Source organism: Toxorhynchites rutilus, chromosome 2 (assembly GCF_029784135.1).
Source record: "Toxorhynchites rutilus septentrionalis strain SRP chromosome 2, ASM2978413v1, whole genome shotgun sequence".
NCBI classification, from domain to species: domain Eukaryota; kingdom Metazoa; phylum Arthropoda; class Insecta; order Diptera; family Culicidae; genus Toxorhynchites; species Toxorhynchites rutilus.
The window spans coordinates 152334768-152348890 of record NC_073745.1 but is presented as its reverse complement, the minus strand read 5'-3'; the positions used below and the strand labels follow the sequence as shown (position 1 = coordinate 152348890).

The 14123-nt window shown below is 36.4% G+C and overlaps 1 protein-coding gene across 12 annotated transcripts in view; it reads left to right on the top strand.

The window, feature by feature from the left end:
* Positions 1 to 14123, top strand: part of LOC129771839 (bromodomain-containing protein DDB_G0280777) — a 237822-nt gene that overhangs the window by 200116 nt on the left and 23583 nt on the right. Inside the window, exon 1 of one of the 12 annotated variants that reach the window (XM_055775926.1) lies at positions 106 to 380. The exons of the other annotated variants lie outside the window; for them this stretch is intronic. Within the exon in view, the coding sequence (XP_055631901.1) occupies positions 295 to 380 (86 nt within the window). The 5' untranslated portion in view covers positions 106 to 294. Of the gene's footprint in view, positions 1 to 105; positions 381 to 14123 lie in introns of those variants that run through there. 12 annotated transcript variants of the gene reach the window in all.

Below are 14123 nucleotides of genomic sequence, written 5' to 3'. Positions count from 1 at the left end.
ATTTCCACATGGCCTCTTCACGTCCTTTTACCTTTCGTCAGCCCTGAAATAGCGTTTGTGCGAAAGCTCAATCGATTCCATTTCAGTCATTGATTGAATACGTGTAAAACGGTGTGTAGGGTGACTCCTTTCTCCGCTCGAGGCTCGGTTATCGTCTTGTCAACTACATACAATCACCGTGTCTCAGTCACCAAAAGTACTTCGAGCCCATCGAGCGCAGTTACTCAGTATAATCGCGGTAATCGATGGCAGATTTGTGTGCTTAATCAATATTAACTTTCCGCATAGTTTCACATGGGTGGTGGATTGCAGAGTGAAGTGACAGAAACGAGAAAAATGCAACACAGCCACTCATTCGGGAATGGATCTGATTTATGCAGGTTTGCTCAATCACTCCTCCTTATTCCACGCGGCGAGTGACGTGAGATAGCAAAGTTTCTCGCTTCATTGTGGAAGCTACCACACTTTTCAACTTATTTTTGATACCCGAGTCGATAACATATGAGGACACGACTTCAAATCTCACCTAGTGACAATCTATAGTCACGCAATTCGCCTACGGGAATGCAGTGACTTGAGCCATCTCACCTCAATCGCCGCGCGGAATAAAGGGGACTATGTCGTGTGCATGAAGATTTCGTTTCTTCATCCAATCGCGGAAACGTTATCGGACTGCTTGTCTGCTTCGTGTAATAAACGTTTGTAAACAATGATCAATTGCGCAGCAAGTTTCACACGAAAGGAAACTTATCGTTGATCGATAATGATGTACGTATGCTGAACTTCTCACGTGGATCTTGCATGCTGAGACGGAGCGATAGCATTCCAAACACGGAGTTGTTGATTACATCGTGTTCAAATAGTATCAGCTACAGATTTAATAGTAGATTACCGCTGCAATAAACGCTTCATCACATAAACACTGTTATTGTTTTCGAGCAGTGCAAATTATACAAACATTCAGAATGGGTGACTAATGTTTGTCCGCATATGTATTTTTATTCGAAGTTGGACAACATTATTTCTTTCGATGATACGTTTGACATATATTTTATAAAATTCTTGCACAATCTCAACATCGATTTTTTTTAAATTTCATGGAGAAGTTCATACTTTTCACTGAAACGTTTCCAGAATGAGAACTCACCCAATTCAAGTTCATTTCTTGTTTACTAAAATGGTAAACCATGAAATGTAATGAAAGGAACAGAAGATATTCTTTTTTTTCGCAAGATTGTCTTCCGAAAGTACTCTGTGAAAAGCAAAAGAAACGATCAGTTAGTGTCATTAAAGTTATAATGTGCAATACATAGGGATAGCATCTGTCCTGATTTAGCAGGACATGTTCTGATTTAAATATTTTTTTGGGGCGCCCTATTTTATTTTTAATATTTTATTAAATTCAATTATGTTCACGAATCATAATTTGTTCAGCGTATTTTGTTTTTGAGTAAAAACTTTTGTTGGTGACTAAAATTTTGAAACCTTCAATCTTCTTTCATCTGATCTCTGACCTTTTGATTTTCTTTCTGTTTACATTCAGAATTTTCATTTCACCGGCCATGGCGTTGTTTTTATATTTTGTCTCTATGTTCCGACATTCCAAGCTAAATGTCTAAACCAGGAGATCTCAAAGTGATTTCCCAGATGTCCACATAAACGAAAAATAATTTTGGGGGTCGACGAGGTCTAAAAATTTACACTTATAATGAGCAAAAGTTCTTTTTGAAACATTAAAGATACAGTATAAATTGTGTTACGTGAACCAAATTGTTATTAGAATGACTAATTTTTAAGTAGAAAGTATTATTGTTGTAGTATTCAAAAATTCAACAAGTCGATGAGCGCGCACAAATTCGTACAAGATGTAGTAGATGTAGTATCGGTAATTAGAACATCTACGGGATTTAACACGAAGGAAATCATGATCGAATGCTCCTGATATTTTACTGTGTAACAAGCTTGTGCTTAGGTTGCTAGCTCATTTGCGTTATGAAATCCGTTGGAGCTTGAATGATAATACACTCAGCTACTAATTTAATTCAAGAGATAACAAATTGACTACATATCTAACTGAAGTGACCTAAATAAGCTACTCAAATCCAGTCGCATAAATTTTCTAGAGTTACAGAAATAAACCCTTGCATTTCATTCCATGATAACCAGCTTCAAATTCATGGATTGTGTTTCGGCACAATTGCGCATGATGTTTGGTGACTCGGAAACAGCAAAAAAAAATCTCCTGTGCTCGTACAAAGGCAGAAATCATCATCTTCGGAGTAGTTTCTCCGCATGGATCACCCAAAAAATATGTTGATTGATTGTTGACAAATTTGAGTATTTTGGTCTCTATGGAATGGAGCCTTAGTCTTTGTTCTCTACTTAGCATGAAACTAGAAATGGGAATTTCTACCGGAAGATTTCTGATCTAATGATCAGTGTTTTCCGATTAATCCTTTTACTGAATCATCCTTTCAATCGAATCATTTCCCCCAGTGGCATTCTTTTGCTTTTACGTGCTACAAATCACGACACAAAAGAAAACGAGACAACTCTGCTTCGGTTCGCACTTCATGACATACGAGCCAACACACCAAAACTATCATGTACGGTCTCAGTGCAGAATGTGTGTTTTCTTCTCTGCCTCTAACATATACATATCGAACCTCTCCATGCATCATGAAACAGCAGGATCATACGGACTACGCAAAGCGAATGATTCATATTCAACTAATGTAGCAGACACCCTGATTCATAAGTCTCTTAGAGTGCAAACTATATGATCAATTAGCTCATGCACGGCTCAAGGAAGGGGAGTCCTTGAAATATTTTTTCCTCTCTATTAACGTGACTTTCAACACATTTTGGCTGGTTCGTCACTTTTACTTCCATTTTTGGAAGAATGTCGGGAGTGAGAATTGAACTCGTGATCTCTGTGTGAGAGATATGAATGTTACCCCTGCGCCAGATCGCCTCCACGCCAAAAATGTCTGAATATCCGATCGTTTAAAAGCAATGGGAATGATCGGAAAAATAGGACAATGGGTGCTGTATGAATTGAAGCCACGAGACGTCGAACGCCGTTTTTTAACGTGCGAGATAATTTACACATAAAAATGTTACGAGTTGAACATTATTAACACGTTGAGTGCCACGCGGTTTTATAGCGATTTTCCCGTCAGGCCACGCGCTGATATCGTATTAAAACAATGCGAAGTGCAATACTGGAGAATTAGAATTTACTCGATGTAAATTTTTGAACGTATTAGGGCCATCGTTTCTTATCGTAAGAAGGTATTTCTGCTCGAAAGCAGTAAAAAAGAGATTCTACCCTTTTATTTTATACCGTCAGTCATCGTTGACTGACGCGGCCTGAACGGAAAACTCGGTGTCACCAATGCACAATGGTCCAGGAGGTGCATTTAAGTGGAAATTAGCATCTAGAGCTCGACAGTGATTCTCTAGACAAAAACTGTCTTCGACAAAGTTGTTACATATAATAGAGCGCTCATTTTTATGTTATCAAAAATAGGGTGACCAAAATTGTCGATGAAATAAAAAATCTAACTTTCTTATCTTTATAGATAGAGGTAAACATAGTTCTACAATATTGTAGCTCTGGTTATTTTAAGTAACTTTGTGGAACAATATTTCTTTCTATCTCTTCAAATAACCGATAAAGTGATTTTTCTCTGGGTTGAGTTAGGGTTACCATGCAAAAAAGGTTTTTTTGCTCTAACTTTTCTATCTAAAATTCTACATCAAAACTGTCTTCGAATGACTTTTAGAGCTTTCCAATCCACGCATTTTACGGTGCATAACTTGTATGTATCTTAATTCTACTCAAAGTTATTGATGTTTTTTCCCCGAAATCACGACTTTTTCATTTGCTAGGCGTTCTTTTTGGGACAAACATAATAAAAAATTATTGATGGCATTTTAAAGAGCACATTTGACTCTACATAAGGTGATGCTCCATTTTTTGAATTGTGATGCATTTGCTCTTTCTGAGACATGGCTTCGTTCGGACAATGTGTTAAACAAAGATTTATGCATTGCTTCTATTTATATTCCACCAAGAACTATGCTTAATTATAGAAATCTTGTGAATATTGTTGAACTTTTACCGCAACCTAATCTTATTTTGGGAGATTTCAACTCTCATGGAATTGGATGGGGTGAGTCTTTTGATGATCGAAGGGCCAATTTGATTTATGATCTTTGTGAGTACTTCAACATGGCAATTTTGAATACAGGTGATGTAACAAGAATTGCTCCATCTTCAGGCCGCACTAGTTGCTTAGATTTGTCCCTGTGTTCTTCCTCTTTTTCTTTAGATTGTTATTGGAATGTCATCCAATAATTCAAAATCGTCTGAAACAACAAATATTCAGCATGATTTATCTAGAAACATTGATTGGAAGAGATTTTCTTCAATTATTTCAGAATCGGTGGCATTAGTTCATGAGTTACCCCCGCTGGAAGAATATAATTTTCTAACTGGTTTAATTCTTGACAGTGCTATTTATGCTCAGACGAAGCGCTTTCCTGGTAATTCGTTTCGTAGACGTCCTCCTAATCTATGGTGGGACCAAGAATGTACAAATCTCTATAAAGATAAATCGAATGCGTTCAAGGATTGGCGAAAATTGGGCACCCGTGAACGTTGTGATAACTACATTTATCTGGAGCGTAAATTCAAAAGCTTCATTAAAGCTAAAAAGAGAGGCTATTGGCGTCATTTTGTAAATGGGCTTTCACGAGAGACTTCCTTGAGCACTCTTTGGAGAGTTGCCAGACAAGTGAGAAATTCATCTCATTCAAATGAAGAAGTTGAATATTCAGAAAGGTGGATTTTTGACTTTGCCAAGAAGATATGTCCAGACTCAGCCCCCGCACCTTCTCCCTTCTTAGAGACATCTGATGATGTTGAGCCTCCGTTCAGTATGACTGATTCTTCTCTTGCTCTTCTTTCTTGCAACAACACGGCTCCAGGGTCAGATAGGATCAAATTTAATTTGTTGAAAAATCTACCTGATAATGCGAAGAGACGTTTGTTGAAACTGTTCAATGCTTTCCTTGAGCAGAATATTGTTCCGCATGAGTGGCGACAAATTAAAGTTATAGCTATTCTGAAACCTGGTAAACCTACGTCTGATTATAATTCTTATAGACCAATTGCAATGCTATCTTGCATTCGCAAATTACTAGAAAAAATGATTCTCCATCGTTTAGACAGCTGGGTTGAATCTAATAATCTTCTCTCGCCTTCGCAGTTCGGGTTTCGTAGAGGTAAAGGAACCAATGATTGTCTTGCGCTTCTTTCATCAGAGGTTGAATTTGCCTTGTGTAGTAAGCAACAAATGGCATCAGTGTTCCTAGATATCAAAGGTGCGTTTGATTCTGTTTCCATAGAAGTTCTGTTTCAAAAACTTCGTCGAAATGGGTTTTCCCAGAAATTAAATAGTTTTCTGTTTATCCTAATGCGTGAAAAACATATGAGTTTTTCTCATGGTTCTTCGTAAGTTTTACGCATTAGCTACATGGGTCTTCCTCAAGGCTCATGTCTTAGTCCAATTCTTTACAACTTCTATGTAAATGATATTGATGTTTGTTTATCGGGAAATTGTACTTTGAGACAGTTTGCAGATGATTGTGTAGTATCGGTAATGGGCAAAGACAGCACCGATCTTCATAATCCTTTGCAAGATTCTCTTAACAATTTGGTTGATTGGGCCTGTAGATTGGGTATTGAATTTTCTACTGAGAAGACAGAGATGGTTGTATTCTCAAGAAAACATAATCCTGCACAAATACAGCTTAAACTTTTGGATAGACCTATTCGTCGCTCGATGTCATTCAAGTATTTAGGTGTTGTGTTTGACTCCAAAGGAACATGGGGTAAACACATAGGCTACTTGAAACAAAAATGTCAGAAAAGAATAAATTTTCTGCGATCCATAACAGGAACTTGGTGGGGAGCTCATCCTGAGGATTTGATTAGGTTGTATAAAACAACCATTTTATCTGTTATGGAGTATGGTAGTTTTTGCTTCAGGTCCGCTGCCTGTTCCCATATTTTGCATCTGGAATGGATTCAATATCGCTGTTTGCGTATTGCTCTAGGTTGTATGCAGTCAACACATACAATGAGCCTAGAAATTCTAGCTGGCATACTTCCTCTTTCCGTACGTTTTTTCGAGTTATCATTCCGTTTTTTAATACGGTGTGAAACACTTAATCTGAAGGTGATAGCAAACTTTGAAAAAATGTTGAACTCAGGTTTTCGATCTAGGCGAATGTCTCTATATCATGAATTTATGACATTGGAAAGTCCATCTACTTTATCTGGTTTCCAGATCATTCCTTCAATTTTGTTCAATTCCTCTATTACTATTGACCTGTCAATGAAGGATTATGTGCATAATATTTCAGATGATCTCCGCCATTTAGTTATACCTGCGATATTCCTGTCAAGGTATAAACATATTGACCCAACCAAATCTTTTTTTACTGATGGATCTTGTCTTAATGGATCCACAGGCTTTGGTGTATTCAATATCAAATTCTTCACTTTCCGTAGGCTTAGTTTACCTTGTTCGGTGTTTGTTGCAGAATTGGCTGCAATATACATGGCCTTCCTCCATATTCAGACCTTGACCCCAGATCACTTTTTTATTTTTTCTGATAGTCTTAGCTCTTTAGAGGTACTCCGTTCAGTGAGAAATAGATATGCGTCGTATTTCTTATCTGAAATCCATCAACTTTTAAGTGCTCTGATAACTAGTTCATTTAATATCACTTTTGTATGGATTCCGTCTCATTGTTCGATACCAGGAAATGAGAAAGCAGACTTTCTTGCTAAGAAGGGTGCTATGGAAGGAGACTTATTCTATAGGCTTACTCACTTTCGATGAATATCTTCATTTTCCTCGTGAACGGGCACTTGTATCTTGGCAGTCAAGTTGGAATAGTAGTGATAAAGGCCGATGGCTATATTCTATCATTCCTAGGGTTTCTCTCAAACCATGGTTTAAAGGGTATAATTTTTCTCGTGATTTTATACGGGTAGTGTGCAGACTCATGTCTAACCATTATTCTTCGAATGCACATCTTTTTCGAATTAACATCAGTGATAGTAACCTATGCGTGTGTGGTATAGGATATCAGGATATTGATCATATTGTGTGGTTTTGTTCTGAGTTTCAAAATGACAGGTTATCTTTAATAGAAAATTTTCGCAATAAGGGAATGCCACTTAATTTTCCGATTCGCGACGTTCTGGCTACTCGTAATATTGATGCTATTTCTTTAATTTATGATTTTCTCAAATCCATACACTTTCAAATATGAATATATATGTTTAGTTTTCCTTTATTGTTTTGATTTTTATTATTAGCGTTTCCTTTTCTCTATTGCAACTTTCTTCTTCAGAATTCGAAAAGTGAGCAGATTTTCATCCCTTCCTCAGTCCCAAGGAGATAGCAAGTTCCTAGGAGATGGACATCTCTGTAACAAGAAGCCTATAATATTATTTTATTATGAATTTGTCATTATCCATATTGTAACATTTTACGAAAAGATAATAGGGTTTTTATGCCTTTTTGAGAAAGAACATTGGAATTGTTCTACTCAAATAGGCTTTTCCCTATTCATTAACTCGGTTCATTGTTACTTAATGTTGCTGAGCCATTTGAAAATAATTTTAGTACAAAAAAAAGGTGCACACTTGTTCTGTTAAAAAAAAAATCAACTCATCGCCAGTAAAATATGTCAATACACTACTAAAAAATAACACGTCGAGCCCCGAGTTGTTCTTTATATGGTTTCTATTTAGGAAGCATCTGATAATTTGTCGGTCCCCGCTTTTCTTTTTATACAATAAATATATTTTATTGTAGAAAAAGAAAATAGTAAGAAATTTTTCTCGTGATAATTGTATAACGTCTTCTATATTTCGTCCACCGAAAAAGGAAATCAACAATGTGTCTTCTTTGAACCTCCATGTTGAGTGGCTATAAGACTGAACTGAAGTGATGCTGCTTTAAAGTCTACGCTTAGTATATGCATTTAAAAATTGCAACTTGTTCATTTATATGTAAAAACTCATAATTTCAAATTTAATTTACTCAAATACAAAAAATAACACTCTTTTGAAAGTTTCACCTTATGTAGAGTCAAATGTGCTCTTTAAAATGCCATCAATAATTTTTTATTATGTTTGCCCCAAAAAGAACGACAAGCAAATGAAAAGGTCGTGTTTTCGGGGAAAAAACATCAATAACTTTGAGTAGCATTAAGATACATACAAGTTATGCACCGTAAAATTAGTGGATTGGAAAGCTCTAAAGATCATTCGAAGACAGTTTTGATGTAGAATTTTACATATAAAAGTTAGAGAAAAAAAACTTTTTTTTTCATGGAAACCCTAACTCAACCTAGAGAAAAAGCACTATATCGGTTATTTGAAGAGATAGAAAGAAATATTGTTCCACAAAGTTACTTAAAATAACCAGAGCTACAATACTGTCGAACTATGTTTACCTCTATCTATAAAGATAAGAAAGTTAAATTTTTTATTTCATCGTAAATTTTGGTCACCCTATTTTTGATAACATAAAAATGAGCGCTCTATTATATGTAACAACTTTGTCGAAGACAGTTTTTGTCTAGAGAATCACTGTCGAGCTCTAGATGCTAATTTCCACTTAAATGCACCTCCTGGACCATAGTGCAATGGCAATCAACGCGTTAATAATTTTTTGAAGACAATATGAAAAAAGACAGATTGGTAATGTCGGGGACATAACCGGAGAGACGTAGGACTACACCAAGGGGTGTCCATTATTCGAATATCATGGAGCACAGATCCCAGAATGAGCAGCTTTTCATGTACAAAATTACAGAAAAAAAATCAAAGGATAAAATAAAACCTCAGCACTCAGCAAACACTCAAACGTTTCGATTCAAATACTAAAAAATCAAAATTTGTCGTGCAAATGTCTTGCGGTGCAAATGTTGTAGGAGTTATTGGCAAGCATATCGTAGCAGAAATTTACCGTCTGGTATCGTGATATAATTGGGGTTTGCACTCCTCATGAATAACTGTGTTCTACTAGTCAAGTCCTTCATTTGATACCCATATTGATGGGGTTTAGAAAAAATATGTAATCCGCCATTTTGTGGTGGCAGCCATTTTGCATTTGCATACAAATGAAACACAAATTTCTACATTACACGAGAATTTATCAAGCAAATGAAACCAAATTAGGCATATGGAGGTTTTATGGTGCAATGAATGATTCTATGGTGGTAATACTCTCAAAGAGGGGGCTGCCATACCAATGAAACACAAACTTCTGCATTACTCGATAATTAATCAAGCAAATAAATTCTAATTTGGCATTCGTAGGTTTTATGGTACAATAAATGTTTTTACGGTGGTTAGATACTCCTCCCCCCTTCCTAAGGGGGAGCTGCCATACAAATGAAATACAAATTTCTGCATAATTCGAAAACTAATTAAGCAAATTGAGCCAAATTAGTCATGCGAATGTTTTAGGGACACGAAACGTTTCCATGGTGAAGAGACACTCCTCCTCTTTCTCTGAGGGGGGGGGGGACTGCCATACAAATGAAGCATACATTTCTGCATAATTCAAGAACTAATCAAGCAAACTAAACCAAATTTGGCATGTGGAGGTTTTAGGGGGCAAGAACCATTTCTAAAGTGGTTCAACACTTTTCCCACTTTTCTGAGGGGGGGAGGGAAGTGTTGCCATAGAAATGAAACACAAATTTCTGCATAACGTGAGAACTAATCAAGCAAATGGAACCAAATTAAGCATATGCAGCTTTTAAGGTACAATAAATGTTTCTATGGTGGTTAAACATTCCACTCCCCTCTCTAAGGGCTGCCATAAAAATGAAACACAAGTTACAGGGGGCACACAAACAGAAACTTCTGCATGACTCGATAACTAATCAAGCGCAATTTGGGATGTGAGGGTTTTTGGGTATGATAAATGTTTCTATGACGATATGACACCCCTCCCTCCTCTGGAATGGTTCCTTAAAAATATTACACATATATCTACCAAAAATATTCCAACTAAACATGACAATTAAAAATTTTCGGAAAACTCTTAAGGAAAAAGGGAATTCATAAAATTAAATTCCCATATGTTCTACAATTACATAGTGACATGTGTTGTTAGTCCATTTGATGTTTGAGCTAGCTAAATTGATTTTTGTTCGAAACTGGAAATGGATTTTAATGTGATGAAACGCACTCCTATATCTTGTTCTATCTATACCAATAAAAAAGTATCGCCGAATGTGTTGATAAGACCAAAACTCGAAGAAGGAGTTGTCCGATTCAGGGCTGTCTTTATTCTATCATATTTTCTGTATAAAACATTTATTCCATGTAACGGAGAAACATGTTATTTGCAAGTGGTTGAAAAATCTTGAACGAGAATTGTGTCTTAAAATAATCTCATATTATAATGATGAGTTTTGTTAGAAATGCTAGGAATTTTATATTAAAAGTAAATTCAACGGGGTCGATTAGAAGATCAATCAATGAACAGTTCTGCGATTGGACCAATGAACATGCTCATGGTAAGGAAACGCGAATGTTTAAAGGTATTAATAACAAAGAACAAATTTTGAGCGGGACGAAGTTTGCCGGGTCAGCTATATTAGACCCGTATTTGTTTATTTATTTGTATTACAATAAATAAACAAATACGGATCTAATATATTGCGATAAGGAACAAAACAACATATTTCCACTGAAAAAAAAAATCTGACAACCTCTATATCGTATATTAACAATCAGTATGAAATGTACTTCGCGACCTATTCTGATATCTACCAAATATGCACTTTTTATGACAAATATGACATTTTTGAGTATTGTTTCCAAAATTCAAAACCCGGAAAGATTAAGTGAGTGAGTGTCGCTCACGGCATGGCTCGTTCGCTCGAGGGTTAGCAAAACCTCTGAACTGGCAGGAATTTCATACTTCGATTGATCGGAAAAGTATCCCAAAAAGAATGAAACATCAAGAAGATGTTGAAATTCCCCAAAACGGAAATTCAATTTGGACGTCTTCAATGATCAATATAAACCTGACATTGGATGGTTTCTATTCACTGGTTGTCGAACTCTGTCATTTTGATTTACGTTTGAAGTATATATATTGTCAATGCGACGTAATCCGAAAATCTAAGCATTTGAGGTTTGCGCTGCTAGAAAGATTTTGAAAGTGATGGATGAATGAAGAGACAAGCTCTACAAAGACAAATTCTCCTAAACTGAAACTATCGGATCGTTATTATTGGATGTGTGTTCACTTTTGAACAAATGCCAAGAATTTCAAGTTTCTAGCTTCTCAAGTTTTCCATCCTGTTTATGGTTTGAATTAGAGTTAACAAGAGGTATGAGGCCGCTGCTGCTCGTACTCTCAGAATATAATTGTGTAATCACTTTTTGATTAGTTGTTTTTATTCTTTTCTGTAAATGGAGCGAAAGATCAACAACCTGAAACCACTTGCACCTGTTGCGCATCAATTTTCGGCCGCAAGAAACACGCCTTTAAAATTTATGTATCGGGTTTTTGAGGAATATTTTTTTATTTCATTTAATGTAGAATACAATCTATGTTCATTTCTGAAATGAATGCAAATATTGCTAGTTGTTCTAGCACACTGGAAAGCTACAACTTGAGCGGAATGTTTTGCACTTTCCAAGCCGATTACTTATTCAACATATAGTGAAGTTGTAGGTGAAAGGAAATAATAGCATCGATCAAGTGTTGCCTTGAATTAATCGATCTATGAAAAATTCTTTTCCACTAACCGCTGTGCTCTGGTAAAATACACGTTTCAGGCACAACGCTTCTAACTTTCGTTAACTGCATTGTCCCATATGTACGTTATTGAAGATCGAACGTCTAACTTCACGAAGCGGATGGATTAATGAAGCATTTGCGCTTCTACGAACCACTGTTCGTTTTATGCATATAATTACAGCACAGGTTAATCAAAAGAAGTTCCCATACATTGTGTTGTTTAGGTTCACATCAGAAAAAAACTGTTCGGTTTGGCTTAATGTTTCGATGCAAGAGATTGTTTTGAATTAAATCAACGCTGGATTATACGGCGTAGTGTCGATACCTTCTCTTTCGCTGCAGAATCTTCAGCATTAGATAGAAAATTTTGCCTAGTTTTTTGGATGAAGAATAATTTGTTATCGAAACTATCTAGGTTCAAAATGCAGCAACCTTGCACTGCACCCACTAACTATTAACTAACAGTTTATCTCGAATTGTTACTATGCCCGAATAATCAAATTTGCATAAACATTGAACGTGTAAAAGCAGTCTGCGAAAATCCGTTGGCCGCAATAAGCGCCACTTTTTGTTGCTTCGGCAACATTAATATATTCATAAACTTTACTGGCGGCTATGTTGTTGTTCATCCCAGAGGCGGCATTGGCGGAGAGTGTGTATTGCGGCTTACGCTCAAACCCGTAACCGTAACTACCTCTCGCAGCTAGATTTGCCATGTGCAGCCACAAAGAGCTCGCGGTTTGGTTTGGCTCCACGAATTGCTGGGGTCCCAATGGGGAGGGTGTTTTTGTTTTGATTCTGCGGAATCGAATCCCTTTGTGTCGCGTAATGAAAATCTGGATAGCAACTGCGCATAAAGACCTGGCCTGGATTTGCATTCCGGAAATAGAAAAACCACTTGTTGTTACCATTTCACCAGGTGACAGGTGTGGGATTCAATTTTACTCTGTGGGTGGGTTAACTTGTAGAGCTGGTAGTTTGCGTTGAAATTATTCTACTGCATTTTGCATGATCGCCGAACCGGATTCACGTAGATGGTAGTGTCAAACCGAAATGTGACAGCGGGTGTTGCATCATGTAAAGCTGTATTGTTCATTTTACGGTTGGTTCTGCAAGTATGAATAGTAAATGAACAGCAAACAAAAACCACTTTTGGACTGGGAGAATACTAGTCGGTTAGACAAATGTTAAATGTATATCAATCGAAGAAACTCTAGAAAATCGAAAAAAAAATTCTTGTATCTTTAAATTTTCGGATTTTTTTCAGCTGAATTTATCTGTATTGACTGGCTGGAGAATCACATAAAAGAACTGGTACAAATTCGGTACCCCGTTTTGTTTTTTTTGGACTTAGCTCTTGGCCAATGCTCGGATTTTTTTTCATATTACGTCAGCTTATGAAGGGATTTATTGCAGACATTTCCCCGCAAACCGATTTCAAAATCTTGATTTGGCTCGGAGCTTTGAGCATAGAAGTGAAACAACTCAAATTCGAGTACCCGAGATGCCTGGGTATAAATTTGGCACCCCTTTTTTATTTTCTCAAATTAAAAGAATCGTCCTGAAATCACTGAAAAATGTATTTTTTGACATTTTCATACAACATAGAAGTGAAGTACACTATCTTACGTAAATTAACTCAACTTTGACGAAAAAGCATGCAATTTTACAAATCAAAGAGGAACAAAAAAAAGATTTTTTCAAGAAATAGTGAACAAATTTCATCTCGATTTATTTCCAACTAATTGTTTAGTAAAACGAATCAAAAGCCTTTACAAAAGTTTTTACCCCCAAATCGGGCGAAATTTAATTTTGCTGCATGGGCATGCAATACTTAGCTTAGTGTATCATCAACATTATGTTTACATTAGGGTGCCAAATTACCCGCATACCGAATTTTCACTTTGGAATGAAATCTATGAAATTTATGATTAAAATCTCGATACACTTACTCGATTACTTCATTGAAGAACATCAATTTCTTGATCCAAATCAGCTTTATTATTTAAAATCGGCTCACTATTCGATTTTTAATGATTTTTCAAAAGACGCACATGAAAAATTTTCAAGATTTCAAAAACAATAAAACTTGAATTTTTTTTTTAAAAACACAGATATTTTGGGTTTTTGGCATCTGACGTTTGTTACTACATTACTAGAACGCTTTTTTTATTCACCACCAGAGCGCGCTCATTACCGCCGGAGATCCGGGTGGGTACCAAATTACCCACGGGGTACCGAATTCGTACCAGTTCCTCTAGAGGT